The 27486-nt window shown below is 39.8% G+C and overlaps 1 protein-coding gene across 1 annotated transcript in view; it reads left to right on the top strand.

The window, feature by feature from the left end:
* Nucleotides 1-23788, top strand: part of ambra1b (autophagy/beclin-1 regulator 1b) — a 55026-nt gene extending 31238 nt beyond the window's left edge. Inside the window, exons 13-19 of the mRNA XM_023284648.3 lie at nt 545-733; nt 835-989; nt 4277-4416; nt 6377-6481; nt 13071-13258; nt 15411-15542; nt 17708-23788. Coding sequence (XP_023140416.2) covers nt 545-733; nt 835-989; nt 4277-4416; nt 6377-6481; nt 13071-13258; nt 15411-15542; nt 17708-18255 — 1457 coding nt within the window. The 3' untranslated portion in view covers nt 18256-23788. The remainder of the gene's footprint in view (nt 1-544; nt 734-834; nt 990-4276; nt 4417-6376; nt 6482-13070; nt 13259-15410; nt 15543-17707) is intronic.
* Nucleotides 23789-27486: the final 3698 nt, after the last annotated feature.

Raw genomic sequence — 27486 nt, 5'->3', positions numbered from 1 at the left:
ATTTAAAACATGCAAACACAATCAAGCAAGACATGAGGAGACAAGGCAGAGCAGTCAATTAAAATGATTAGTAAAAATGATAATGAGTTAAAAGAATGATTAGATAGATTAAGATGCATGTCAAACAAAAGAACTAGGCAATTCATAAGTGTGTGTTGAGTGTATTTTACTGTCATTTGTTGGTCTAAATCGGCAATTTAAATCTTTAGTTGTAAAACTAAAGAGTCATAACATGATTAAAGGCGCTTGCACAAAATTGCTCATTTTTTAAGAAACAATTTCCTTCCTATGAACGCTGGATACATTGACCTCTTTGAGCCTCTTAATGTTGTTGTAATTAAATACATTTTGGTATAACAATTTCCTGTAGTCGGAACTATAACCTTGTTCCCCTCATTTCCCATCATTTCTCTACTGTTCATTCAATAATAAAAACGTTAAATTGTAAGAGCATAATACTGCCTTTGATTTTGGCTTTAGTTGGTCTGAATACAGTTTTAGAGACGAGTTTATATGAAAATGTGTTTGTTTGTCTCCTGTCCAGCCTCGGTCAACGTCCTGGTGCCAAACTGTAAAATCTACAACGACGCCAGCTGCGACATCTCTGCAGACGGTCAGCTGCTGGCAGTGTTTATTCCCAGCAGCCAGCGGGGTTTCCCAGACGAAGGCATCCTGGCCATCTACTCTCTGGCTCCACACAACCTGGGAGAGATGCTCTACACCAAGAGATTCGGTACGACACCCTTCCCCAGTTCGGACTCCGTCGCCACACACTGTAAATATCAGTGTTTTATGTTTGATGTGGAGGGTTCAGCGTCGTGTTTGCGTCCACAGGTCCCAACGCCATCTCCGTCAGCTTGTCCCCGATGGGCTGCTACGTCATGGTGGGCCTGGCCTCCCGCAGGATCCTGCTGCATCCCACCACCGACCACATGGTGGCGCAAGTCTTCCGCCTGCAGCAGCCTCACGGAGGAGAGACGTCCATCAGAGTAAGACGACACAAACGCACACTTTTCCTTATATCAGGGGTGTCAAAGTCATTTTAGTTCAGGAGCCACATTCAGCCCAATTTGATTTCAAGTGGCCAGTAAAATCACAGCATAATAACCTATAAATAACCACAACTCCAATTTTGTCCTTTTGTTTTAGTACAAAAAAGTACATGTTCACATTTAATAAACTATCTTTTTACAAAACATCATGAACAACCTGAAATTTCAGGAGAAAAATAAGTGTAATTTCAGCGATATAATGCCTCAGTTTATCGTTTACACATTATAACTTTAGAGATCACAGAGTGTCTACAAAAGGAACAAAACATTTAGTCACAGCTATCGGGAACTGAGCAATCTAGTATTTTACTTTATGATCAAAACGACAAAAGCCAGACAAAAAAGACAAAATATTACAAAAATGAGACACAAAATAACAAAAACAAGACACAAAATGACAAAAAATGAGACAAAAATGTTACAGAGCAACTAAAAAATGGATAAATGACAAAAACAAGACAAAAAATTACACAAATGACACAAAAGATGCCAAAAATGAAAAAAGCGAGAAACAAAACGACAAAAAAGTAGATGAACGACACGAGAGACAAAAAAACACAAAGCAACACAAACGATGCACAAAACCACGAATAAAGCAAAACACAAAATGACAAAAAAACACATGCGAGACAAAAAGGAAACACAAAATGACAAAAACATGAGACAAACGACGAAAGTCAGACAAAAACAAGACAAAATATTACAAAAATGAGACACAAAATAACAACAGAACAATGAACAATCTAGTATTTTACTTTATGATCAAAATAACTTGTCATGGTCTAGAAATTATTTTAAATTTATAGTTTTACAGGTTTACAACCTGCAGTTAATGTCTTCTCTGTAATTTTTACACTTTAGAAAGGCCAGATTGGACCTTCTAGTGAGCTGCTTTTGGCCCACGGCCCCTATGTTTGACACCCCTGCCCTATACTAACGTTCTGTATTTTTTGCTTATGCTTTTCTACTTATGTTCATATTTTTAGGACACATTTTTCTACTCATGTTTATCTTGTATTATTTTCTACTGCTTAACCCTCCTGTTATGTTGTGGGTCAAATGGACCCATTTTACAGTAAAAAAAATTTTTCTTTAATTGTTAAGAGTATTTTTTGGTATGAAACTCACTTAAAAAGTGTAATCAACATATATAATTAAAACGGTTCTTTTCACATATTTGCACCCTGAACAGAAGAGGCGTCTCGTGCTAATTTATCAACTCCACAAACAGAAAAAAAATTCAAAATGTAAATTAAAATTTCAAAAAAATCAATGTCATTTAGAACTTTTGTATTTTATATTGTAGTACTTAAACATAACGGTACCCAATGCAAAAAATGTCGCAAATAAAATTAAAAGTAACAAGAATGATGAAGACGAAAGTAGAACTACTGCTACTACTAGTACTACTAGTACTACTACTGATGGTGATGATGATGGTGGTGGTAAAGTAATAGTAAAATAAAACATAATATAACATAAATAAGGGGGGAAAAATCTACAAAAAAGACACAGAAGCACAGATGACATTTCTGACTTCTTTCTCCCTCTAGTCATGGTTGTACTTTTCCATAGAGATGCACGACTTTAGGAGCTAAAAATGCAAAGAAATTGCTTGGAGTTCAGAGATTTATCGTGTGTTTGTCAGTTTTCTTGGGTTATAATGTAGATGCAACATCTTAACATGACAAAAGACAGTTTAAAGAAGTCATGGCCTTAATTTGGAGGAAATCTTTAACCCTGAGGTACAGCTGACGAAAAAATTCAAAATGAAAAATAAAATCAATGTCATGTGAAGCTATTGTATTTTATATGTAGGTCTTTCCAATGTACATTAAAAAAAGTTGCATTTTCTATGAAAAATGAGTGAATTATCCTCATTGAGCCGTGATCTGTGAGAGGTAAAGAACACCTTTACTCTAAATACTGATTGAAATGGTCACTAGTGGAGTTAATGAGATATAAACAATGCGTCAGGGGGTTAAATGTCTAAGTCTTTGAATCTGAGCGTCTGCAACATAAACGATTCCCCCTCAGGGATCAATCAGATATTTCTGATTACTGCTGCCACCGCAGACAATCAGCGCTAATTCTGCTGCTAATTAGCGCAGCCATGATTAGTCAATTAATCAGTTATTCATTCATCCATTCAACCTTTAGTTACACTCAGAGTACGCTGAAGTGTGAAAGCCTCGTTTACAGTGCAGCTGAGTAAAAGAATAACAGATGTTGGAACACAAATAACAAGGTTAAATAGCAATAAAATATTAAAGGATGAAGTTAGTAAAACAGTAGGGACATTAATTGGAGCTTTTTGAGGCTTTAAAAACAAACAAATCGACTAAAATAAGAAAAGCTGGAATTAAAACAAGATCAAATTACACATCTTGAAGCGCTCAAAGGTTAGTCAACTGTTAAATTAGTCGCCATCTATTTTGATAGTTAATCAGTTTGAATAATTTTTCAATTTAAAAGTCTAAATTCTCTGATTCCAGCATCTTAAATGTGAATATTTTCTGTTTTCTTTCCTCCGCTATGACAGCAAACTGAGCATATTGGTCATTGTAAGCTTCGGGAAACACTATTCGGCATTTTTTAATCATTTTCTGATATTTTAAAGACCGAACAACTAATCAGTCATTCCAGGAAATAATCTACAGATTAATAAACAATGAAAATAGCTGTTAGTTGCAGCTGTAATTACAAAACAAGCAGCTGTGAATATAACATTATTGGCACTGTGCTGCATTAAAGAGAAATATCAAAAAACTGCAGGTAATAATGAGGATTCAATATATAGATTTAAAAAATTGGAACTGAGAAAAATGGAGCAAGAACCTTTATGCTTATTTTATATTTGTCCAAACTTCACTTATCTGAGCTTTAAGAGTCAGATTAGTGTTATATTTGTTCCTGCAGTGCTTCTAAACCGTGTTTCTCTGCTCGTGCTGCACGTTTAGTTCAAAATCTGACAAATTTGTCTAATAATACTGTATTTTCACTTTGATTTTTTTGCTCCACTTCTGTTTGTTTTGCAGGTCAGCTATTTTCCAGCTAATTTCCAGGAAATTTTCCTCATAATATTCTAAAATCAGCCAATATTCAACTGTAAATTAGAGGAGATTTGCTTCTAATTCTTGTCCCCTGTGGTTGCTGCTGTGTAAATCCTCCTGCCGTTATTGAATGTGTATATATATATATATGTGTGTGTGTGTGTGTTTCAGATGGTGTTCAACGTGGTTTACCCCATGGCTCCAGACCAGAGGCGCCACGTCAGCATCAACTCGGCTCGCTGGCTGCCGGATCCGGGGATGGGTCTGGCTTATGGAACCAACAAGGGAGACCTGGTGATCTGCCGGCCTGTGTGAGTCTGCCGACGCCGTGACGACAAGAAAACCATCATTGTTCATGTTTTACTGCTGACCTGTTCATGGTAGATTTGTTGGGGTTTCCCACATCCAGTACGTGTTTAAAGATCAAGAAATCTATCCTACATTTGGATTGACTGTTGATGTTTGAGCATTTTTGGACGCAAGAGGTCGTCCTGCTGCACCTAATTGGATGAATTTACTACTCATTGACTGTCTGCTCCTGGATTTAAAAATAGCTCATGTGAAAGCTTTGTCTTATAGTCTGAAAACGGTTTGAGGTTAGAAATAAGAAGTCCCACCAAGTCCCACAAGGTCGGTGTTGTTTTGGTCTGTCAGCAGCTCTAAAAACAGTTCTACCAAAGATGATATTTTTAGCCAGTTTTAAGCCACATTTTGTGCTGCACATTTAAACCTTGGTCAATTTATCTATATCTTTGAACACTGGAACATATTTAAACAGTTGGACGCTAGAATAACTGGCTTGTTTTTAGCATGTGGGCTAGCTATCCAATGATGGGCCAAAGCTATGACTCCAGAGATCAGCTGGAATCATAACCAGACTTCCACAGAAAATTCCTCTTTGTTTCAGGATAGAGATGTTAATTTTAACTTGTGGACTTTCGGATCATAAGGTTTAAATCTCCTAGCCGCAGCAAGTGACATTGCTGCTGGCATAACTAGCTTGTTTTTAGCATGGTAGCTAGCTAGCCAACGGAGAGCCAACACTGTGACGCCAGCGACCAATCAGATTCCCATCCAGAATCCTACAAAAAATGGCCCTTTGGTTGAGGATAGAGATGTTAATTTTAATCGTTGGACACTCGGATTGTAAGATTTAAGTCTTCAAGCCGCGGCAAGTGAAGTTGCTGCTAGCATAACTAGCTTGCTTTTAGCAGTGGTGCTAGCTAGCCAATGGTGGGCCAAAGCTATGACTCCAGAGATCTACTGGTATCACTATCACACGTCCACAAGAAATGCCTCTTTGGTTCAGGATGAGGATGTTAACGATTAAAGATTAGCAGATTTGGGCTCAACTGGCTGAATGGGCGACCCATAAACAGGGGCTGTAGTCCCCGACACAGTGGCCATGGTTGGGGTCCAACCCACGGCCATTTGCTGCAGGTGCTTCCCTCAGTCTTCTCCCCATATTTCCTGTCAGTAAAAGCAAAAAAGACCAAAAACTTAACTTCAACGAATAGTGGATTAACCGATAAGGCACAAGATGAAGGACATGCATGTCAGAAAATGCACCGTACAATAGCTGTGGTACCTGGTTTCTCTTATTGGTTAATATTGAAGCGGCCAGAGGAGGCGGTAACTCAGAGTAGGGAGAGTTTCATGTTGGCAGGCAGAGAGCATTGTGGAAGTTTAGGCAGCAAATGGGGCACCATGACGAAGACCTAAATACCAGCCATTGCTCACGCTCAATTCATGCATTTGATTCGTCGATTATTGATTAAGATGACTGCCGGTTTATCGGTTAAGAAAATTGTTGGAAAGTAGCCTCCCTTGTTGGTTCAGTGGAAATAAACATGCTGTGTTTTCAGTGTTTTTGCTCTGGTTCTGTAATAAAGCATCTTTCCTGAACCTGAACTAAAAGGTGGAAGCAGTCGTACAACGCTGAGTTAATCGTAACGTGGATGTTTGTACCTCCAGTCGTCCTCCTGAGCCGCAGAGAGCTTCCCTTCCTCCCCCTCCTGCTCCCCGAGAAGCCCTCTGATGTGATTATCTAAATGGTCGATCAGAACAGGAAGACCATTAATTGGAGAAGCCCAATTAGCGCTTTTAATGAGGTCGTGAGCTGTGTGATTCCACGAAGAAATCCCTCCTCTGCTTTTCAGGCTTCCTGAATGGAAATGAGTTAACGAGCTGCGTGTGTTTGTGTGTGTTTGTGTGTGTTTGTGTGTGTTTGTGTGTCTTTGTGTGTGTTTGTGTGTGTTTGTGTGTGTGTAGGTTCTATCGAAGCGACGGCGAGAGCCCCGGAGAGTCGAGCAGCGAGCCGCTATTCTCCGTCAACAACAGTGGAACCAGCCGGACCCGAGGTTCTGACAGACCGGGGTGAGGATAACTTTGTCCTGTTACACCTACGAGGCTGCAGAATTAAACATTAATTATTTTATCCTCAGATTTTCAGCTCCACAGTTACTAAACAACTAAAGTGTTTGTCTCTTTGGCGTTCTCATTAAATTCAGGACACTTTTCTTCATACACTGATATGAAAACTCTTCTTGCAGCAGCAGGTTTTAGCCTGACTTCTTGTATTAATTCTAAAAAAAACTTCTCATTTAAACATCACAGAACCACAGTTAACCCTACAGAGCCCAGCGTAGCGCCGACACTATGATCGCATTTTCATTTTTGATTGGTCGTAGATTTGAAACCAGATTAGATGAATCAGTCATTCTTTTTGCATATAAAATCTGGAGAGTTGCACTAATATTTCACACATTCACCAGGTCTCAGAGCGCTGTTTTGTTGCAGTGATGGGTTTGTAAAAATACACAATAAAGCGCACATAACAAAAGTCTTTATAAATGAGACCATGGGATATTGTGAAAACAAAACAAAAAGACAAAAAATTTGACAAAAAAGTTACAGAGCAACTAAAAAATGGATAAATGACAAAAACAAGACAAAAAATTACACAAATGACACAAAAGATGCCAAAAATGAAAAAAGCGAGAAACAAAACGACAAAAAAGTAGATAAACGACACGAGAGACAAAAAAACACAAAGCGACACAAACGATGCACAAAACCACGAATAAAACAAAACACAAAATGACAAAAAACACATGCGAGACAAAAAGGAAACACAAAATGACAAAAACATGAGACAAACGACGAAAGTCAGACAAAAACAAGACAAAATATTACAAAAATGAGACACAAAATAACAACAGAACAATGAACAATCTAGTATTTTACTTTATGATCAAAATAACTTGTCATGGTCTAGAAATTATTTTAGATTTATAGTTTTACAGGTTTACAACCTGCAGTTAATGTCTTCTCTGTAATTTTTACACTTTACAAAGGCCAGACTGGACCTTCTAGTGAGCTGCTTTTGGCCCACGGCCCCTATGTTTGACACCCCTGCCCTATACTAACGTTGGTACTCTGAGCATTCTGTATTTTTTGCTTATGCTTTTCTACTTATGTTCATATTTTTAGGACAAATTTTTCTACTCATGTTTATCTTGTATTATTTTCTACTGCTTAACCCTCCTGTTATGTTATGGGTCAAATGGACCCATTTTACAGTTAAAAAAATGTTTTGTTTTTTTTTTTTTAAATTGTTGAGTATTTTTTGGTATGAAACTCACTTAAAAAGTGTAATCAACATATATAATTAAAACGGTTCTTTTCACATATTTGCACCCTGAACAGAAGAGGCGTCTCGTGCTAATTTATCAACTCCACAAACAGAAAAAAAATTCAAAATGTAAATTAAAATTTCAAAAAAATCTATGTCATTTAGAACTTTTGTATTTTATATTGTAGTACTTAAACATAACGGTACCCAATGCAAAAAATGTCGCAAATAAAATTAAAAGTAACAAGAATGATGAAGACGAACGTAGAACTACTGCTACTACTAGTACTACTAGTACTACTACTGATGGTGATGATGATGGTGGTGGTAAAGTAATAGTAAAATAAAACATAATATAACATAAATAAGGGGGGAAAAATCTACAAAAAAGACACAGAAGCACAGATGACATTTCTGACTTCTTTCTCCCTCTAGTCATGGTTGTACTTTTCCATAGAGATGCACGACTTTAGGAGCTAAAAATGCAAAGAAATTGCTTGGAGTTCAGAGATTTATCGTGTGTTTGTCAGTTTTCTTGGGTTATAATGTAGATGCAACATCTTAACATGACAAAAGACAGTTTAAAGAAGTCATGGCCTTAATTTGGAGGAAATCTTTAACCCTGAGGTACAGCTGACGAAAAAATTCAAAATGAAAAATAAAATCAATGTCATGTGAAGCTATTGTATTTTATATGTAGGTCTTTCCAATGTACATTAAAAAAAGTTGCATTTTCTATGAAAAATGAGTGAATTATCCTCATTGAGCCGTGATCTGTGAGAGGTAAAGAACATCTTTACTCTAAATATTGATTGAAATGGTCACTAGTGGAGTTAATGAGATATAAACAATGTGTCAGGGGGTTAAATGTCTAAGTCTTTGAATCTGAGCGTCTGCAACATAAACGATTCCCCCTCAGGGATCAATCAGATATTTCTGATTACTGCTGCCACCGCGGACAATCAGCGCTAATTCTGCTGCTAATTAGCGCAGCCATGATTAGTCAATTAATCAGTTATTCATTCATCCATTCAACCTTTAGTTACACTCAGAGTACGCTGAAGTGTGAAAGCCTCGTTTACAGTGCAGCTGAGTAAAAGAATAACAGATGTTGGAACACAAATAACAAGCTTAAATAGCAATAAAATATTAAAGGATGAAGTTAGTAAAACAGTAGGGACATTAATTGGAGCTTTTTGAGGCTTTAAAAACAAACAAATCGACTAAAATAAGAAAAGCTGGAATTAAAACAAGATCAAATTACACATCTTGAAGCGCTCAAAGGTTAGTCAACTGTTAAATTAGTCGCCATCTATTTTGATAGTTAATCAGTTTGAATAATTTTTCAATTTAAAAGTCTAAATTCTCTGATTCCAGCATCTTAAATGTGAATATTTTCTGTTTTCTTTCCTCCTCTATGACAGCAAACTGAGCATATTGGTCATTGTAAGCTTCGGGAAACACTATTCGACATTTTTTAATCATTTTCTGATATTTTAAAGACCGAACAACTAATCAGTCATTCCAGGAAATAATCTACAGATTAATAAACAATGAAAATAGCTGTTAGTTGCAGCTGTAATTACAAAACAAGCAGCTGTGAATATAACATTATTGGCACTGTGCTGCATTAAAGAGAAATATCAAAAAACTGCAGGTAATAATGAGGATTCAATATATAGATTTAAAAAAATGGAACTGAGAAAAATGGAGCAAGAACCTTTATGCTTATTTTATATTTGTACAAACTTCACTTATCTGAGCTTTAAGAGTCAGATTAGTGTTATATTTGTTCCTGCAGTGCTTCTAAACCGTGTTTCTCTGCTCGTGCTGCACGTTTAGTTCAAAATCTGACAAATTTGTCTAATAATACTGTATTTTCACTTTGATTTTTTTGCTCCACTTCTGTTTGTTTTGCAGGTCAGCTATTTTCCAGCTAATTTCCAGGAAACTTTCCTCATAATATTCTAAAATCAGCCAATATTCAACTGTAAATTAGAGGAGATTTGCTTCTAATTCTTGTCCCCTGTGGTTGCTGCTGTGTAAATCCTCCTGCCGTTATTGAATGTATATATATATATATATATATATATATATGTGTGTGTGTGTGTGTGTGTGTGTGTGTGTGTTTCAGATGGTGTTCAACGTGGTTTACCCCATGGCTCCAGACCAGAGGCGCCACGTCAGCATCAACTCGGCTCGCTGGCTGCCGGATCCGGGGATGGGTCTGGCTTATGGAACCAACAAGGGAGACCTGGTGATCTGCCGGCCTGTGTGAGTCTGCCGACGCCGTGACGACAAGAAAACCATCATTGTTCATGTTTTACTGCTGACCTGTTCATGGTAGATTTGTTGGGGTTTCCCAGATCCAGTACGTGTTTAAAGATCAAGAAATCTATCCTACATTTGGATTGACTGTTGATGTTTGGGCATTTTTGGACGCAAGAGGTCGTCCTGCTGCACCTAATTGGATGAATTTACTACTCATTGACTGTCTGCTCCTGGATTTAAAAATAGCTCATGTGAAAGCTTTGTCTTATAGTCTGAAAACGGTTTGAGGTTAGAAATAAGAAGTTCTCAGAGGCACCAAGTCCCACTAGGTCGGTGTTGTTTTGGTCTGTCAGCAGCTCTAAAAACAGTTCTACCAAAGATGATATTTTTAGCCAGTTTTAAGCCACATTTTGTGCTGCACTTTTAAATCTTGGTCAATTTATCTATATCTTTGAACACTGGAACATATTTAAACAGTTGGACGCTAGAATAACTGGCTTGTTTTTAGCATGTGGGCTAGCTATCCAATGATGGGCCAAAGCTATGACTCCGGAGATCAGCTGGAATCATAACCAGACTTCCACAGAAAATTCCTCTTTGTTTCAGGATAGAGAGGTTAATTTTAACTTGTGGACTTTCGGATCATAAGGTTTAAATCTCCTAGCCGCAGCAAGTGACATTGCTGGTGGCATAACTAGCTTGTTTTTAGCGTGGTAGCTAGCTAGCCAACGGAGAGCCAACACTGTGACGCCAGCGACCAATCAGATTCCCATCCAGAATCCTACAAAAAATGGCCCTTTGGTTGAGGATAGAGATGTTAATTTTAATCGTTGGACACTCGGATCGTAAGATTTAAGTCTTCAAGCCGCGGCAAGTGACGTTGCTGCTAGCATAACTAGCTTGCTTTTAGCATTGGTGCTAGCTAGGCAATGGTGGGCCAAAGCTATGACTCCAGAGATCTACTGGTATCACTATCACACGTCCACAAGAAATGCCTCTTTGGTTCAGGATGAGGATGTTAACGATTTAAAGATTAGCAGATTTGGGCTCAACTGGCTGAATGGGCGACCCATAAACAGGGGCTGTAGTCCCCGACACAGTGGCCATGGTTGGGGTCCAACCCACTGCCATTTGCTGCAGGTGCTTCCCTCAGTCTTCTCCCCATATTTCCTGTCAGTAAAGGCAAAAAAGACCAAAAACTTAACTTCAGCGAGTAGTGGATTAACCGATAAGGCACAAGATGAAGGACATGCATGTCAGAAAATGCACCGTACAATAGCTGTGGTACCTGGTTTCTCTTATTGGTTAATATTGAAGCGGCCAGAGGAGGCGGTAACTCAGAGTAGGGAGAGTTTCATGTTGGCAGGCAGAGAGCATTGTGGAAGTTTAGGCAGCAAATGGGGCACCATGACGAAGACCTAAATACCAGCCATTGCTCACGCTCAATTCATGCATTTGATTCGTCGATTATTGATTAAGATGACTGCCGGTTTATCGGTTAAGAAAATTGTTGGAAAGTTGCCTCCCTTGTTGGTTCAGTGGAAATAAACATGCTGTGTTTTCAGTGTTTTTGCTCTGGTTCTGTAATAAAGCATCTTTCCTGAACCTGAACTAAAAGGTGGAAGCAGTCGTACAACTCTGAGTTAATCGTAACGTGGATGTTCGTACCTCCAGTCGTCCTCCTGAGCCGCAGAGAGCTTCCCTTCCTCCCCCTCCTGCTCCCCGAGAAGCCCTCTGATGTGATTATCTAAATGGTCGATCAGAACAGGAAGACCATTAATTGGAGAAGCCCAATTAGCGCTTTTAATGAGGTCGTGATCTGTGTGATTCCACGAAGAAATCCCTCCTCTGCTTTTCAGGCTTCCTGAATGGAAATGAGTTAACGAGCTGCGTGTGTTTGTGTGTGTTTCTGTGTGTTTGTGTGTGTTTAGGTTCTATCGAAGCGACGGCGAGAGCCCCGGAGAGTCGAGCAGCGAGCCGCTATTCTCCGTCAACAACAGTGGAACCAGCCGGACCCGAGGTTCTGACAGACCGGGGTGAGGATAACTTTGTCCTGTTACACCTACAAGGCTGCAGAGTTAAACATTAATTATTTTATCCTCAGATTTTCAGCTCCACAGTTACTAAACAACTAAAGTGTTTGTCTCTTTTGCGTTCTCATTAAATTAAGGACACGTTTCTTCATAGTCTTTATAAATGAGACCATGGGATATTGTGCAACTTTTTTAACATTTACAAAGTTTTGGGATACAGCTATGTAATTTCTGTATTTTGAAATATATGTGAACAAAACAAAAGCGTCATTTTTTTTAGGTTTATTCCACTTTTAAGCGATTTATTGTAGTAGTTAAGACATAAGTCAATACATATTAATAAAATTTATATTATATACGGGTTACATTGATGTAAAGCAAATAAAAATACTCCAAAAAAATTGCACTACAGTATGCAAATATGTAAAAATATGTCCTGATGGACCTGCACAAAGGTAGGTCTTAAAGGGCTAACAGATTACACTGAAGTAGACCAGCCTACCGTTAAATATATACATGAAAATTTATTGATCTGTATGAAAATATTGGATAATAATACACTTTTTGGAATAAACATCACTTTAAAAACTTTAGACTGCACCTGTAAAAATCAAAAATGGATTTAAATTTAGCTCTGATGCTCTGCTCCCAGCGCTCCTGCAACTTTTGTAACACTAACTAGAGGCCCTGTTCTTAAAACATGTCGATCATTGTCTGCACCAAACGCTGAGTCTCTTAAACTACGTCAAAATGGCGACTCTTGAACTTTCATTTTGAGGAAGAGGAGGAAGTGGCTGGAATGTGGCGAGTAGAGCAGGTGGACGATTTTGTTGTTGTGGCCAAAAAAAACAATTCTAATGTTTTACTTCATATAATGGAATCCTGTAATGTTTTAAAGATTTTGCTTTTCAGGCAGTAACAGTAGACAGATGTTTAATTTTAAAACAATACAGGACAGTTTGTTTAAATCTAAATATTCAGGTGGATTTTTGTGCGTATTTATGGTCGTCCTGTTTTTCACTCTCAGTCCGAATCGCTCTGGCTGGAGGCTGGACAGAGACATGGGACTGATGAATGCGATTGGTCTTCAGCCCCGACATCCCGCCCCTTCGGTGACATCACAGGGAACCCAGACGCCCATCATCCAGCTGCAGAACGCCGAGACGCAAACCGAGAGGGACCTATCAGAGCCCAGCGTCTCCCAGCAGCCACTCAGTACTGAAAACACACACACTGTTATCTCCAACACACACTTTATTCACTCGGTTTCGTGATTTTGTGCATAAATTTAAGACTCTAAGAATATAACCCTCCTCTATTGGTATTTTGTCTAATTAATTTCTCTCCCTCGCCGCTAAGAATAAACATCCACTGGTTCCCAATCTCAGGGTTGAGGTCAGATGTCAGGCCACTGAGCGCTAACTTTGAGGACACTGACCGCTACTCAGTGGAGCACAAACCACAGTCAAACTTTGGGTCTCTGCTGGAAAGATGGAGTCTAGAGGAGCTTAAAGAGATGCATCATGTGTTTCAGCTCCGCTAGAAGCTCTACTTAGAGAGCCTCTGTCTTGTAGAAGTGTCAGTTCAGACTTCAGTAAGATTATTAAGACCTGTTACAATATTAAGGGGAGCCATCGTGAGAAACACAACAATGCTGAAAACACTTTGACAGTCCAGCTCCACCATTCAGTACGATATAGTTCAGTCTGCCCACATGTTTTCAGACTTTGTCCTGACATGTTTAGAAGCAAATATTTGAATTTCTGCTCAACTTAAAGCTCAGATCTGGACTGGATGTCAGATGAAACCAGCATTTAACCAGGGTTTTATACTTGGTGTAGCAGCTGACCTGTAAAACTGGCCTCAGAGTCCAGCAAATATCACCACAGGTAGCCAGGAGATGAAAGACAGCAAACATAAAATAAAACTTTATTAATCTTGAAGGAAATTATTCCAGTTTCATGCTAACTGTGACAAAAAAGCTTTTTTCCCCCCACACATGTAAAATTTTTGTTCATCAGGGCTCCAGACTAACTTTTCTACTGGTAGAACTGGTACAATCAACTTTCTCATTTGGTCACACCTCCCACCTTGTTACTGGCAAACACTAGAAACACTCAGCAGACACTAGAAATCTTTCTGATGCAGAGAAACTCGTCCACGCCTTTGTCTCCTCCAGGCTGGACTACTGCAACACACTTCTCATCGGAATCCTAGCAGGAGCCTGCAAAAGCTCCAATACATTCAAAACAGCTTATAGGGTCCTGATGAGAAGCAAGACCACATCACACCCATCCTCCGTTCACTCCACTGGCTCCCCATGTCCTTCAGAATTCACTCCACATTCACTCTCCTCACCCATCAGTGCATTCATGGCAACACCCCAGACTATCTGAAGGAACTCCTCAGCCACCAGTCATCCACACGAAACCTTCACACCAACAGTTGTTACCTTCTCCACCCCTCTAGAAGCAACCTCCGGACCATGGGAGCCTTCAACTCAAACATATCATGGATATTTTTTTAAAAAGGCCTAAAGACCTTTCTTTTTAACAAAGGTTTTGATTAAACATGTTCCTGAATTTTTTTGTTTTATATTTTGCCCGTTTGTTTTTTTTTAATCTTTTTTTATCTTTAATGTAGCACTTTGAGATTTTGCTGAAATGAAAAGTGCATTACAAATAAATTTTATTATTGTTGTTATTATTAAAATTTACCAATGTTCCCTAAACGCCTCTCCAGTAGCTGCTGCTTGGAAGCTGCAGCATGCAAAATTCTTCTGAAAAGAGTTAAACAAGGATGTTTTAGTGTCAGATCCCAGATGAAACGGAGGGATTTTTTTTTGCATGCAGACTTTTCTTTGAGTAGAAAAACAGTGCATGTAGACTGCATTTTTAAGCATAAATATCACAGTACACCAAAGTTTTAAAAGTACTACTTTCCTCCACTGTGGTTAACAGTAGCTGCCTATGCTGATCATCATGACCTCACACAATAAGACCTCACACACTCTCAAAAATTATTACAAATGCAACCATTGTGGTCTCAGTCTGGAGCCCTGTATATTGTTGACAACACGCCAAAGTAAAAGCGCAAACATGAAGGGGAAACGTTCCAAATCTGAAAGTCCATTTGCTATTTTTTCATAAAGTTTCGATCAGATTCAAAAGCAAGATTTGGATTTGAACATGTGCATAGTTTATCCAAGAAATGTCTTTTCTGGAATTTACTTTTGGAGCTTTAGTGGGTGAACATCAGTGGAAAGTTGCTGCTTCTTATCCTTGTGCCTGTAAACAACAGAACTCTGCTGGAGTAGTGCAGATAGGAGGCTGAGATCTGATGAAAATGTGCTTTGGTTTCTCCTCAGATGTGCCTCCTGAGACTCCATCCACCAGTCGAGCAGCTCAGGGGCAGCTGGAGGCGTCTCAGGGCGGCAGAGGTCAAGACGGCGTTCAGGGCGAAGCTTCAGCCGAGGCCAACACTTCTGCAGCGAGCACTGGTACTCCTCCACCCTCCGCTACACAAACACCCTGCTCACACTTTATTCACTGACAGAATACAACAGAAATACTTTATTAATCCCTGAGGGGAAAGAGTACAGCTACCATCACCATAAATACAGATAAATAAGCAAAAATCTGCAGTAAATAAGAATAAACAATAAGAAAAATATGAAGAAGCGTTGCTAAATCTGCACCATCTCCTCAGTTTGTTTGACATTCTAAAAAGTGAAAGTGGTTTGGCTTATCTCTGTGTTTTGGTGAATTCTGTCTGCATTTTAAACTGTGTTTTGGCTCTAAACTGACCACATATTTGACCGCTGTGTCAGGAAGCTGAACTAGATGTCGACACTCGGAGGTCTGCTGCTGCTTCTGTCGTCTCAGGGCTCGTTTCTCTGCAGATCTGTCTGATCACTTTCCCGACTTCAACCTAATTAAGACTCCGCTCCAGATCCGCGTCTTCGTTCCCTCGATAGCGATTCATGAAAGTTATTTCTTTGATTTGCTCCAGTTTAGATCTGCTGCAGCTTCAACCTGAGACCAGAAACAGTCCCATCTGTTGCCGCTTTAGATTACTTCGGTTAGATAAATATCTGTTGTGTAACATCACATTATGTTGAGCAAAAAGAAAGTTCATCAAACCCTTTTTGCAGTTGCTCTTCTTTACTTCTAATATCCTCGCTGCTTCAAAATGAGGGATCGATTCCACATTTATTGCATCTTTAATGTGGGTTTTATTAGCTGAAAAACATTGTTTATTGGAATATAATCAGGATGTCCTTGTTGCTATGGTAGTAAATGAAATTTCAGTGAAAGAAAGAGGTTTTTAAATGTCCACGTGACGCCATAAGCTTCAAGATAATTAATTCCAAAACAATGGCAGCTCTTACAAACTTTTAATATCCCACAATAACGGCTATAAGCTGCTGGTATTTCTGAGAGCAGATGTTACTTTGGGTCATTGAGCGACTTGTTCCACCAGGAAATAAACTGCTTTGACTGTCGCTAGTAAGCAAAGTTTCCAATTAATCAGATAAATTTAACACGACAGCCAAGTTTTGTTGGCTAATGGTGTTTATTCTACTTTCAGTGGTGTATCTGTGAGTTACAGTCTAATCTCTGAGAACTTTCTGTGCATTTTTGTCTTGTTTTCCTCACTGTGGGCTCATTTTTCACTACAATATAAAGTCCAGTATGTTAATGGAAACAGCACAACCCTGATTAGAAGCAGAGAGAACTCAGAAATGTCTTGTGTGCAGTATGACACAGTTATCCTATAAAACATTAAAAAAGTACAATTTCTTTGATTATTCACAATACAAAAATGGAAGGGGCAACTGTTTTGTGCCTTACAGGATCCTATGGTTTAGTTCTGTCTCTTTTTAAAAGAGAAATACAGTGAATTTAATGAATTGTCACAATTTTAAGCTTAGATTCGAATAGAACAGTATGTTACACATTGAAAATATGACAATGTTTTCTTTTGTTTTTTGTTAATGCGCTGCATCTGAAAATCGCCCGCTGAGTGGGCAGGTCACCAGCAGGCCACTAGGTGGTCTCATGACAGCGCTTTCAGCTTGAGTCCGGCGGACTAACATGGCCTCTCAGCCTCAAACTTTCTGTTTTATTTCCAAAACACTTCAGCCAAAAGTATTTCTGAAAGCATTTGAGGCGAGAAATAATCTGTGCAGTAGCTGAATCTGTCCTCGTTTTAGTTGGACGGCTAGTTTAGACGTTCGACGAATATTTTGCGATGCGTCAGACCTCTGCAGTCCGCATCAAATTTGCATGAAGTAGAAGTTGAGTCTACTTTATGCAAATGAGTTGCAGGGAGACGAACGGGATCGCAGCTCGAAACACACTGCAACGGAACCAGCATGCAGCATGCGGTGTTTTTCACATAGACAATGAATGGGATGCGAGAAATTGATGGATCCAGTGGACACGTACCATTACCAGTGTGCCAGAAATTAGGGTACTGAGAGAGATGCGATTAAATGCGTTATTGTTTCTGTAATTAATTCAGATTAACGAGTTGAAGTCCCAGCCCTACTGATAACACAGAAACAGTAGTGTTGGTAATAGTGACTGTGATAATAAACAACATGTCTAGAAGAGGATGAGTAGATAAATATAATCTATTTCCTCTGTTGTTGTTCTGCAGGAGACTCTCCGGAGTTCGGTTCGGGCGAAGACGCTCTGGCCCGTATCCGGCGGCTGATCGCTGAAGGCGGCATGACGGCGGTGGTGCAGCGGGAGCAGAGCACCACGATGGCCTCCATGGGCGGCTTCGGGAACAACATCATCGTGAGCCACCGGATCCACCGTGGCTCCCAGACGGGCACGGCAGCCTCCAGGACCCCCGCTGCCGACCCCGCCACCTCCACCTCAGGTCCCCTCCTCATCGCCCAGCCCCAGTCCTACCCCCACCCCCCTCCCCAGGCTGCCAACCCGTCGGAGCAGCTAGCTCCGGTGTGGGGCCCCGCGGTGCTGTCGGGCCCCCAGCCGGGCCTTGCTCTGGCCGTGGACATGGACGACGTGTTTGACGGGGGCCGAACGGACGACGACTCCCTGCCGGGTCCCTCCTCTTCCTCCCTGCTGCTGTCTTCCCCCTCTTCCTCCTCCTCCTCCTCCTCCTCCTCCTCCCACAGCCCCCTCCCCGGCGGCGGAGGCGGGCCCAACGGTTACCCCGGCGACCCGTACAGCAGGTAGTCCCCCTGTCGGCCGGGATGTTGGGCGACGGGCGCTCCTCAAAGCCTTATCTCACAAAGAAATGGGTGCTGCTTCGACTCTGCACAGGGTCTCCCGCCTGGAAAAAGAAGGGACACAAGAACCCCCGCCTCACCCCTCCTCACCCCGACACCCCCCAAAGTGGCATCGGCGTGCACTTCTCCTGCACTTACAAAACCTGGACTGAAGCTGAAAACCGCGATCATTCCTCGTCAGAAAGGGCTTCTACTTGAACGGAGGCCAGTTCTCGCTGAGCTCCTCTCCGCCCGACTCTCTCTAACTATCAGCGTGATGGACGTTCCGTCAAAGTGCCATGTCTGGGGGGTGAGGAGGAGGCGGGCGAGAGGGGAGGCATCTCTTTTCTCACACACATTTACTCCGACGTGCTGCATTCGGTGCCATGTGATGTTGAATTTGATGTGAAATAGTGCGTGATTGAAGTGTTTAAAAAGTGAATTCAGCACTACTTTATTTTGAAGCCTGTTTTTTTTTTTTTTTCCCTTTTTTTGTACCGTGTGTAATTATGACGTTTGAAAAAGCAGGAATCGTGTCCGTGGTCGTCTGAGGCTGGACTCTGTACGGCGGCCCGCAGCCGAGGGGAGAAAAATCACCGATGACTGAACGGACAAAACGAGACTGAACAAAACTGAGTCTACTGCATGTCTTTTCAATAATGCTGCAGTTCATGAAACAAAAACACGTTGAGTTTCTTCTGTTTTTTTTAAAAGGCTGAAGAGGAGAAGAACCATTTCTTGTTTGGGGGGCGGGGGAGGAGGGTGGATTCATTATGACCTGCTCCAGCCCCTCCCTAAAAACCCACCCAGTTGCACTACAGTGTGTTTGGTGCTAAGCGAGGCCTGGACGGCTGTGTGTTTTGTGTGTTTGCGGCCCCCCTCCTCCGTTTCGAAAGCGTCCGATCGCTGAAACCGCGTTCGGCGAGGCGGGCGGTGACCGACGCCACGTTTTTAAAGCGAGTGACTTTGCATTTTCTGACCGCAGGCGTCACCTGTGTGAGCAGAAGTTTGTACATTTTGATTCCATTCACAGAGAGCCGCGACCGACGATTGTTCTCGTTGTCCATCGACCTGCAGCAGGTAGAAGGTCTGATGTTTTAGCTTAGATTAACCCTCTGAACCCTCAGCTTGTCACATTTTTACTCAGTGTGGGCGATTTAAAGTCCTGCACTTCTGTGGAAACAATACAACATGGCTAAAAGGGCCATGAATCATTAAAAAAAGATGAACTTTGTTGATTATTTTACAGAAACTGGAATCAGCATTTTTCCCAAGTGCCCACAGTTGTTACAAACACTGGGAAAAGATGGCGACTCTACATATGTGGTTATTTAACTGTTTACATTTACATATTTGCAGAATTTTGGTCACTAATAGCTGCACAGTTGCATCAAAGAGCACTGATTTTTATTGTTTTTGTTACAGACTCTGGTGCAGCTGGTTGAGACACAGAATAAAGGATTTGGTGAAAAATGACTTTTTTAAGCTGAGATTTGGTTAATTTTTCAAAAAAAAAAGTCACAATTTGTCTGAAAGTTGAAAATCTGGTGATTCTTTCTGTGTTTACACCTTCTGGTTGATCGGTGATGTAGTTTTGGTGATTTTTTTTTAACTTATTTGATGGTTTTTGGGGTTCAGAGGGGTTTATACTCGACGCCTGAGTGCTGCAGTTTGTGTCTAAAATCACACTCCTAATCAGAGTCAGTTAGATCTGAACTCACACACATAAAACACACATTTTTAGATTCAGTTGGATTTCTGCTCGTTATCTCTGGAAAAAAAAAATCAGACAAAGCACTTCAAAACCTGCCTGAGAATGCGCCTCTTTCATAGGTTTTCTTCAGTAAAACAGAAATCCAGCGATAGTTTTCCGTACACCCACTGCAAACAGGAGCTGCTCACAGAAGTTCTTCATATTTATTACCTGTTTATGTCCTGCAAAGCATCATGGGAGTTGAAGTTTGTGCTGGAGCTGGTTTTCAAATGTCTTGTTTTGTCCAACCAGCTCTCAAAATACAAGAAAAGATGTTTGGTTTGGCTTTTACAGGGGAAAGAAAGCAGAAAATGTTCGTGTTTGTAAGATGGAACTGCAGCAACATTTTTCTGGTTTTGCTTCACAGGGTGTTTTCACATTTCACTCCTGTTCTTTTATCCTCACACATTCTTCCTCCTGGCAGCACCATAGCAGCTTCTATTTTTGTTGTTTTGTCGTCTACTATGTTTATACATTTTTGTCGGGCTGGTTGCACAAAACAAGACATTTTCCATCTTTTTTCTGTTATTTTTGGTCAATGAAAACGATTCTAATTGTCAGTCGCGGCTCTTTCGTTGCATTTTTAGGGACAGAAACGTGCAGAAACACTGGTGTAGTCCTTCGAAAGCGAGGACGTTTCTATCAGCAGCGTGAGTAAAACGACCAAAAGGAAAGGTTTTGTGTTGTTTGTTTTCTTCTTTTTATCCGAGCGGCGGAGTGAAAATCTGCTCACACGTGGTCGGTGGAGACACGTCGATCTGAGACACGCTCACTTCTGAGTGTGTGTGTTCATATAAAACTAGAGGTGTGTGTTTGTGTGCTGCATCGTGAGCAGGAAAAAGTGTGTTTGTGTTGTAGTTGGGGCAGGCTGGAGGCACATGTGGCATCTCTGCCAGCTACAGCTGAGGGATGTGGCCTGAAACTGATCGTCTTTTTCCACTGCAGGAGCTTTAACCGGAGAACCTGCTGGAAAACGTCTTGGTTCTGCAAAAACAGCAGCATCCGTAGGGTCAAGGTGAAGCCAGAACTTCCAGATTCAGCTCTAGAAGTAAGAAAGCCTCTTTCAGAATCACCCTGAAGCTCACATCTGCACTCGCATCTGAAACTCCAGCCTCACGTGTTCAAATAAGGTCAATATTTCTGTTTTTAGCTGCCGTAACGAGACACAATTTGCCAGAAGCCGTGCACCAATGCTGTGTCATTTTGAGCGGAGAGAAAAATGCTTGATTTCAGAGATTCTGTGACCTTAAGCAACTTAAAATAGGTTGAATAACAAGAAAAAGGCGTCTTCGTTAACAGAACCCAAGAAAAAGCTGAGAAGCCAGAAATTCATATTTATAGAAACCCTGATATGCTGCCTCACAGTTCAGAAGAAGAGAAGTCAGCGACCCTCATCGAGAGGTTCTGTAGATCCTCATTTTAATGCAGTATTAGTGTGCAGTTACTGATTACTAGCTGTTGGAAAACTGGCGTCATTTTTTTCCTCACTTTGGGTTAATTTTCACCACAATCTGAAGTCCTGCACCTCTATGGAAATAGAACCACCAGGACTAGAAGTAGAGGAACTCAGAGATGTCTTCTGTGCAGTTTGACTCAATTCTAATGCCATAGATGGTTAAAAAAAAAAAAAAAAAAAAAAAAATTAAAAACATACTTTCCCAATTACCCACAGTTGTTAACTGAAAAATAGTGTTGTCTCCTCTCTAAACATTGCCTGCAGTTCAGCAGAAAAGTCAAACGTGTCTGTTATGTAACTGTTGGTCACAGCTGAGTTGAAATTTCTATTTTTTTTTTTTTTTTTTTTAAAACAAAATGTCATGCAAAAGATTATTTTTGGTGTATTTATAAATAGATTTTGATGAATATTAAGCTCACATATGGCTATTTTTTCTGAACAAAAGCTGAAAATCCAGCTATTCTTTCCATTTTTACAGTTTTTGTTTGATAAATTATGTCAGTTTTGGTGGGTTTTTGGGGTGCAGATGGTTTATTCTTCCTCTGTTTCTTGATGCCTCCACCGGTAAGACTCTTCCTCCACCTAAACGTTTCTTTTGTGGCTGAAGTTTGTGCATTTAATCAGGATCGTTTAGAAACCAGAAACAGGACTTTGGCTTGCAGATTCAGGTTTTAAAATGTAAAGCAGGTAACTTAAAAACCACCCCAGTCCAAAAGACTATCCCTGTTTCTGTATTTTTATTATTTAGGTTTAGGTTTATTTAGTTGTCACATTAAAACATGGTAATATAAACAACATTTACGAGGAAGGAACGGTCTTTTCGAGGCTTGAGGCTCACTTTAGCTCCAAATATTAAAACAAATAAAATCTCACCTCTAATTGTCACTGAAGAAGAAGCTAATCGTGTCGAGTGCATCTTCCCAACCGTTTTCCCATCAAAGCTTGTTTATTCTCACTTAAAAGTATTTTTAATGCAAGTTGCTGCACTACAGTCACCATTTTGGTGCTTCCTTCTTAATTATATCCTGTTGGGCCGTCGAGCTCAAATGTTACTTTGCTCCCGATCCAACCTGAGTTATTTAATATTCAGTATCCTCTGATATCCGGTACCATTTTCCCAGCTAATGCACACTTCCAAGTATTGTAGATCAGCTGCAGTACCTGGTTTAATACTGTGGCGACCAGATTAGGAGTTTAGTTAGGAGTAAAGGAGGACCATGACAGAGACTAACATGAGGATTAATGATCTCAGGCCAGAGAACAAGTGTTAAATGGAGCTAGGGTGTATTAAAAAGATGATTCCATCACCTGGTAAACACATCAGATAGCTGCGATTGTGGTTTTTTCTCAGGTTTTCGCAGTTTACAAAGATAGGCGGAGAGATTTGTGACCACCACTTCCAAATTCCTGCGATCTCTGGGTTTGGATCGCCCCAATAGCCTCTAGTGTGTGATGCGCCCTTGTTTTTTTTAAATCTTGTAATGTTTGAATGTGTGGAATTAGATTATCTGTGAAGTTTCTCCTGATGATGCAAGGATTCTAAAAGTGAAGCTATAGATGACCAAAACTAGAGCTCTGAGGGACACCGCCGAGTGTTTTCCGCCACTTTTAAAGCTCCTGTAGTGCAAAAAGTCCTGTGATTGGTGTCTCCAAACCAAACCCCGCCCACCTCCCCTCTCCCTTCAAACTTCTGCAGAAGAAAACTTGAATTTTATGATGAAGCGCTACTTTTCCGTTTCCAGCCTGTGGGACTATACAGCCGGCGGCGCTCTGCTGTTGTTTTTTTTTTTTTTTTTCCAAACTTTTTTTTTAATTGTTATTTCACATGTGCTTAGCCACCCACGCACAAAGCTGCATAGAGGTTCACGTACTGATAGTGTTGTGTGTTTGTGTGAATGTGTTGGGGTGGGGAGGGTAGTAGTAGTAACGGACCTATGATTCAACTTTCTGCCGGTTAGTCCAGGTGAGATCTCGTTTCCACAGCGACCCCGGCAGGTGATGTGATCTGGATGCTCCTCCTGGCTTTACTTGATCAATGAACATTTTAAAGCGACGTGTCCGAGCGTGTTTTTGTTCTGAGTGTGCATGTTTCGGGTTGTCCGTGAAGAATGAATGTGAAGGAGAAACTGCGCCGCCGCAATCCAGCGATGCAACTGGTCGATGCGAAAGGTACACCTGTGTCAGCCCCCTCCTCCCTCTGTCAGACTGTGGAGTTTGTACAGCTCTAATGCGACTCTTTGCTTTGACTTTTAGACGTGATGTAATTAAACAGCTTTGAGAGTTTTTCTGTGACCACGTCGACTGTTTGAATATTTTTCTGTGTAGAAACAACCGGTGGAATATCCAGATGTGTCCAGCTGAGTTCTGAATCTACAGCTTTTATCGTTTAGCTAACTGTAAAATAATAATGAAATAAGTAAAACACTCAGAGAGCGCAGCACTCTGCCAAGGCTGCTCAGTCGTATCATTTCCCATGGATGAAATCTTGACAGGTCGTGGCAGAAATCATGACACGATAGAATGTGTCCATTTAATATAGATGTACCCACAAACAAAATGACCTTGCATTGAGCACAGGCGTGTGTTATACATGTGTACGTTATGTACGGATACCAAATTCTGTGACCTAAATATGTAGCGGAATTGATGGGACTCAGAAACACCCCCACAATTTAATCAGTTGTTCCTTGTAGAATTTCCGATGGATAAGTCTCAATAAGTCCACAGCGGTGGATCTGTAGTTGGATCACAATCATGTGATCATCAGCAGGCAGCTGACGTGTTCACTTGTTGTCATGGTTACAGTGACGCCGTGTCGCTATCTCGCAATGATACAGAAATCTTTAATAAATCCATGGATTCAGAATATAAGCTGCATCACAGCCAAAATCTAATCACTTGGTCCTTGTGTCATTTCTGACCTTCCCTGAAAATTTCATCCAAATACATTAGTCTGTTTTTGAGTAATGTTGCTAACAGACAGACAGACGGACAAACCAACGCCTGCTTGGCAGACTGATTAAAAACACACTCAGGTAGTCACTTAGATTAAAAGCTAATAAATAATTTATCAGGTGAATCCTGACTTTTAATTCCGTGATTCAAGAAGCAAAAATACTTCAATGTTGAGGTTTGTTGATGATTAAGTTTTAATTTTAACCCTCTGAACTCCAAACAGCAATTTCTGGGCGTTTTTATTTCTGTTCACATTTTTAGTCAATGTGGGCTCATTTTTCACTGCAACTTCAAGTCCTGCACTCTATGGAAACAGCAGAACTAAAACGGTCTAAGCTAAACTGTGTCCAAATGGCAACTCTTAATCTCGAATTTACCTTTTGTTTAAGGGAGCCAGTAAGGGAGAGCAACAACTGTGCTGTTGCCAAAAAACTTGTGCAGTTACATGATGCAGCACCCGCTCTTAATCCAGGTATCTGTTGCGTCATTCTGACCAACTAGAGATATCTGATTTAGTTTGAGACATAATATTAGCTGCAAACACCACTTATCAGTCTCTTATAATGCAGTCTTGACTTCCCTTGCAGAAGTTTTATTCCAGATTTCTGCGATTCAAAACAAGGTCATCTGTGCAGTTTGACAGTTGAAATACACAAAATCAAAAGAAAAAAGTAGAAATGATTTGATTATTTATGTTACAAAAACTGTAATAAACATGTCCAACATCTTTTCCAAGTACCCAAAGTTGTTTGCAGTACTGAAAAAATACTGGCTCTATGTATTAAAGTTATTTTAGTCCTGTTAAGTAGTAGTAATTTACATGTTTTATTTGTTTATTACACTTGTCGCCTCTCTGTGAAAACACTGCTTGCAGTTCATCCCAGTTCTGCTTAAAAAATATCAGAATTTTTGTGAAGTGACTCTTAGTCGCAGCTGAATTACTAACAACTTCCAGGTTATGTCAAGGAGCTTAGAATTTTTTGTTTTTCTCAGAATCTGGTTATAGCAAATGGCGAATTTTTAGATGGTTTTGATTAAATACCTCACTTTTCAGCTCAGATTTGGTTCATTTTCTCTGTTTTTACAGCATCTGGTTGATTAACGGTATCGGTTTTGTTAAAGATAACGAGCCTTTCAAACCCACCAGTGAGTTTGGAGTTCAGAGCGTTAATTTATTCACTTAATCAATTAAAAACATTCACCCAGGCACATTTCCTGGATTCCTAAAGGTGCTGAATATAGGTGCAGTACAGGTTGTTTATGGTAAACGACTGCAGCTCGTCTGCTGCGTTTAATGTGATTTTTGTTGGACCAGTCGTTGAAAAGCGCATTTAAATTAAGTAATTGGGTGTTTGTTTGTTTTTTTTATCTGCTCTTCAAATTGTTAGTATAACACTGATTTTACAGTGAACAAAGAAATGTCATGCCAACAGTTCATTGATTATTGTTGGTTACCGTGGCCAGATATCAGTCACTTGAGTGTTTTCTTTTCATGCTACTTAGTTCAGAGCAAAACTTTTACATAAATCTAACAAATCTTAGCACAAAAAACAAATGAAGAACTGATAAAATTGAAGGTTTCTTGAAGATTAAACCCACAACAGTACATCTAAGTAGAGTTTTCCTGCAAAAAATACCACAAATATTTGATTTATTCAGCTTCTCAAATGAAAAGATTGGATTAATAATTTCAGTTGGTTTTACCGCCGGGGTTTTATTGATGCAGAATGATGGAAACGGAACAAAAGAAGGTGTTGGAATACATTTCAAGAAACAAACGCCCTGAACAGCAGCAGGAATTCAGCAGGGAAAAGCTGCCTGCCACCAAAATATAAATATAAAATTAGATTTCAGAGAATCCAGAAACACAGACATAACACATAAAACCAAAATTAGATAAATGTTGTGTTTGATTGTGGAAGCACATTAGAGACGAAAAGTCGGATAAATCGAAGGTTTTTAAAGTCGTACAAACCAAGTGATCTATAAATAAACTGAGAAAATAATCCATAATGATGTAATAATTATAATTTAACTACTCTGCAGCCTCTGAAGTTGTTAAAATGAGTTCCACCTCATCAGTTTTAAATGAAATATTAGTCATAAAAATGTGATATATAACAGCACAACTTTCACACTAGACAGTTTTCTGCACATTTAAGTTCTCTGTATCAGATCCTTCCCCTTATAGAAAACTCCATATTAAAGCCTCAAATTGAGCCTAAAAGCCTAAAAACCCAGATCCAGTTCTCCTCTTTCATCCCGCATTTAGCTTCTGTAGCTGCACGATCAATAAAAGAAGAGGAAGATGAGCTCCACTGCTGCTTTAAATCAAAAGAAGGAAATGTAAAGAGAATAAATGTGTAGGAGGCAAATGTTAAGAACAAGCTCTGCATCCTAAACTAAAAATATCAGGTAAATGTTTAAACAACTTATTAGTTTGACTTATAATTGTGCAGATGTTTTACTGACCTGCAGGGAAAATAGACCAAAAAAAAAATCAACTGGCAGCAGCTTTAAATGTGTTATTTGCTTTCTGTGATTCAAATCAACTCACCATTATTTATTTAGCACATTTTAAAGAACAAAGTTTGACCCAAAGTGTTTTCAAAGACTTTTTAAAGATTAATATGAGCTTTAGGTGAATAAAAACTCCTATTTTTCTACATTTTCTGACATTTTACAGACCAAAAAATATCTTATCGAGAACAGAAACACTTAGATGTATAGATTGGTTGCATCTAGACAGTTTTTCTGCATGTTAAAGAGCCCATCTACTTTTTGGTTCTTCTTTTCTTTTATTGTCACATAGCTTTTATTTTGTATATTTGCTAAAGGTTTACAAACTTAAAAGACCTAAAGTTCACACCAGACAAAGTTATTTTGTCTGGTTACGCCTTGAAAATCCTCGTTTCAAGCCCAGCCTTTTCTTCTGTTACTTATTGACCTCATCAAGTAACTCATTTGCATTACTCCAGACTAGCAGCTAACATATCTAATCCAACACTATCTCCTACAAAAGCTGCTTCTTCTAC

This window comes from Amphiprion ocellaris, chromosome 3 (assembly GCF_022539595.1).
Source record: "Amphiprion ocellaris isolate individual 3 ecotype Okinawa chromosome 3, ASM2253959v1, whole genome shotgun sequence".
In the NCBI taxonomy this organism is placed as follows: Eukaryota; Metazoa; Chordata; class Actinopteri; family Pomacentridae; genus Amphiprion; species Amphiprion ocellaris.
The sequence above is the reverse complement of the archived record's forward strand: the minus strand, read 5'-3'. Positions and strand labels throughout refer to the sequence as shown.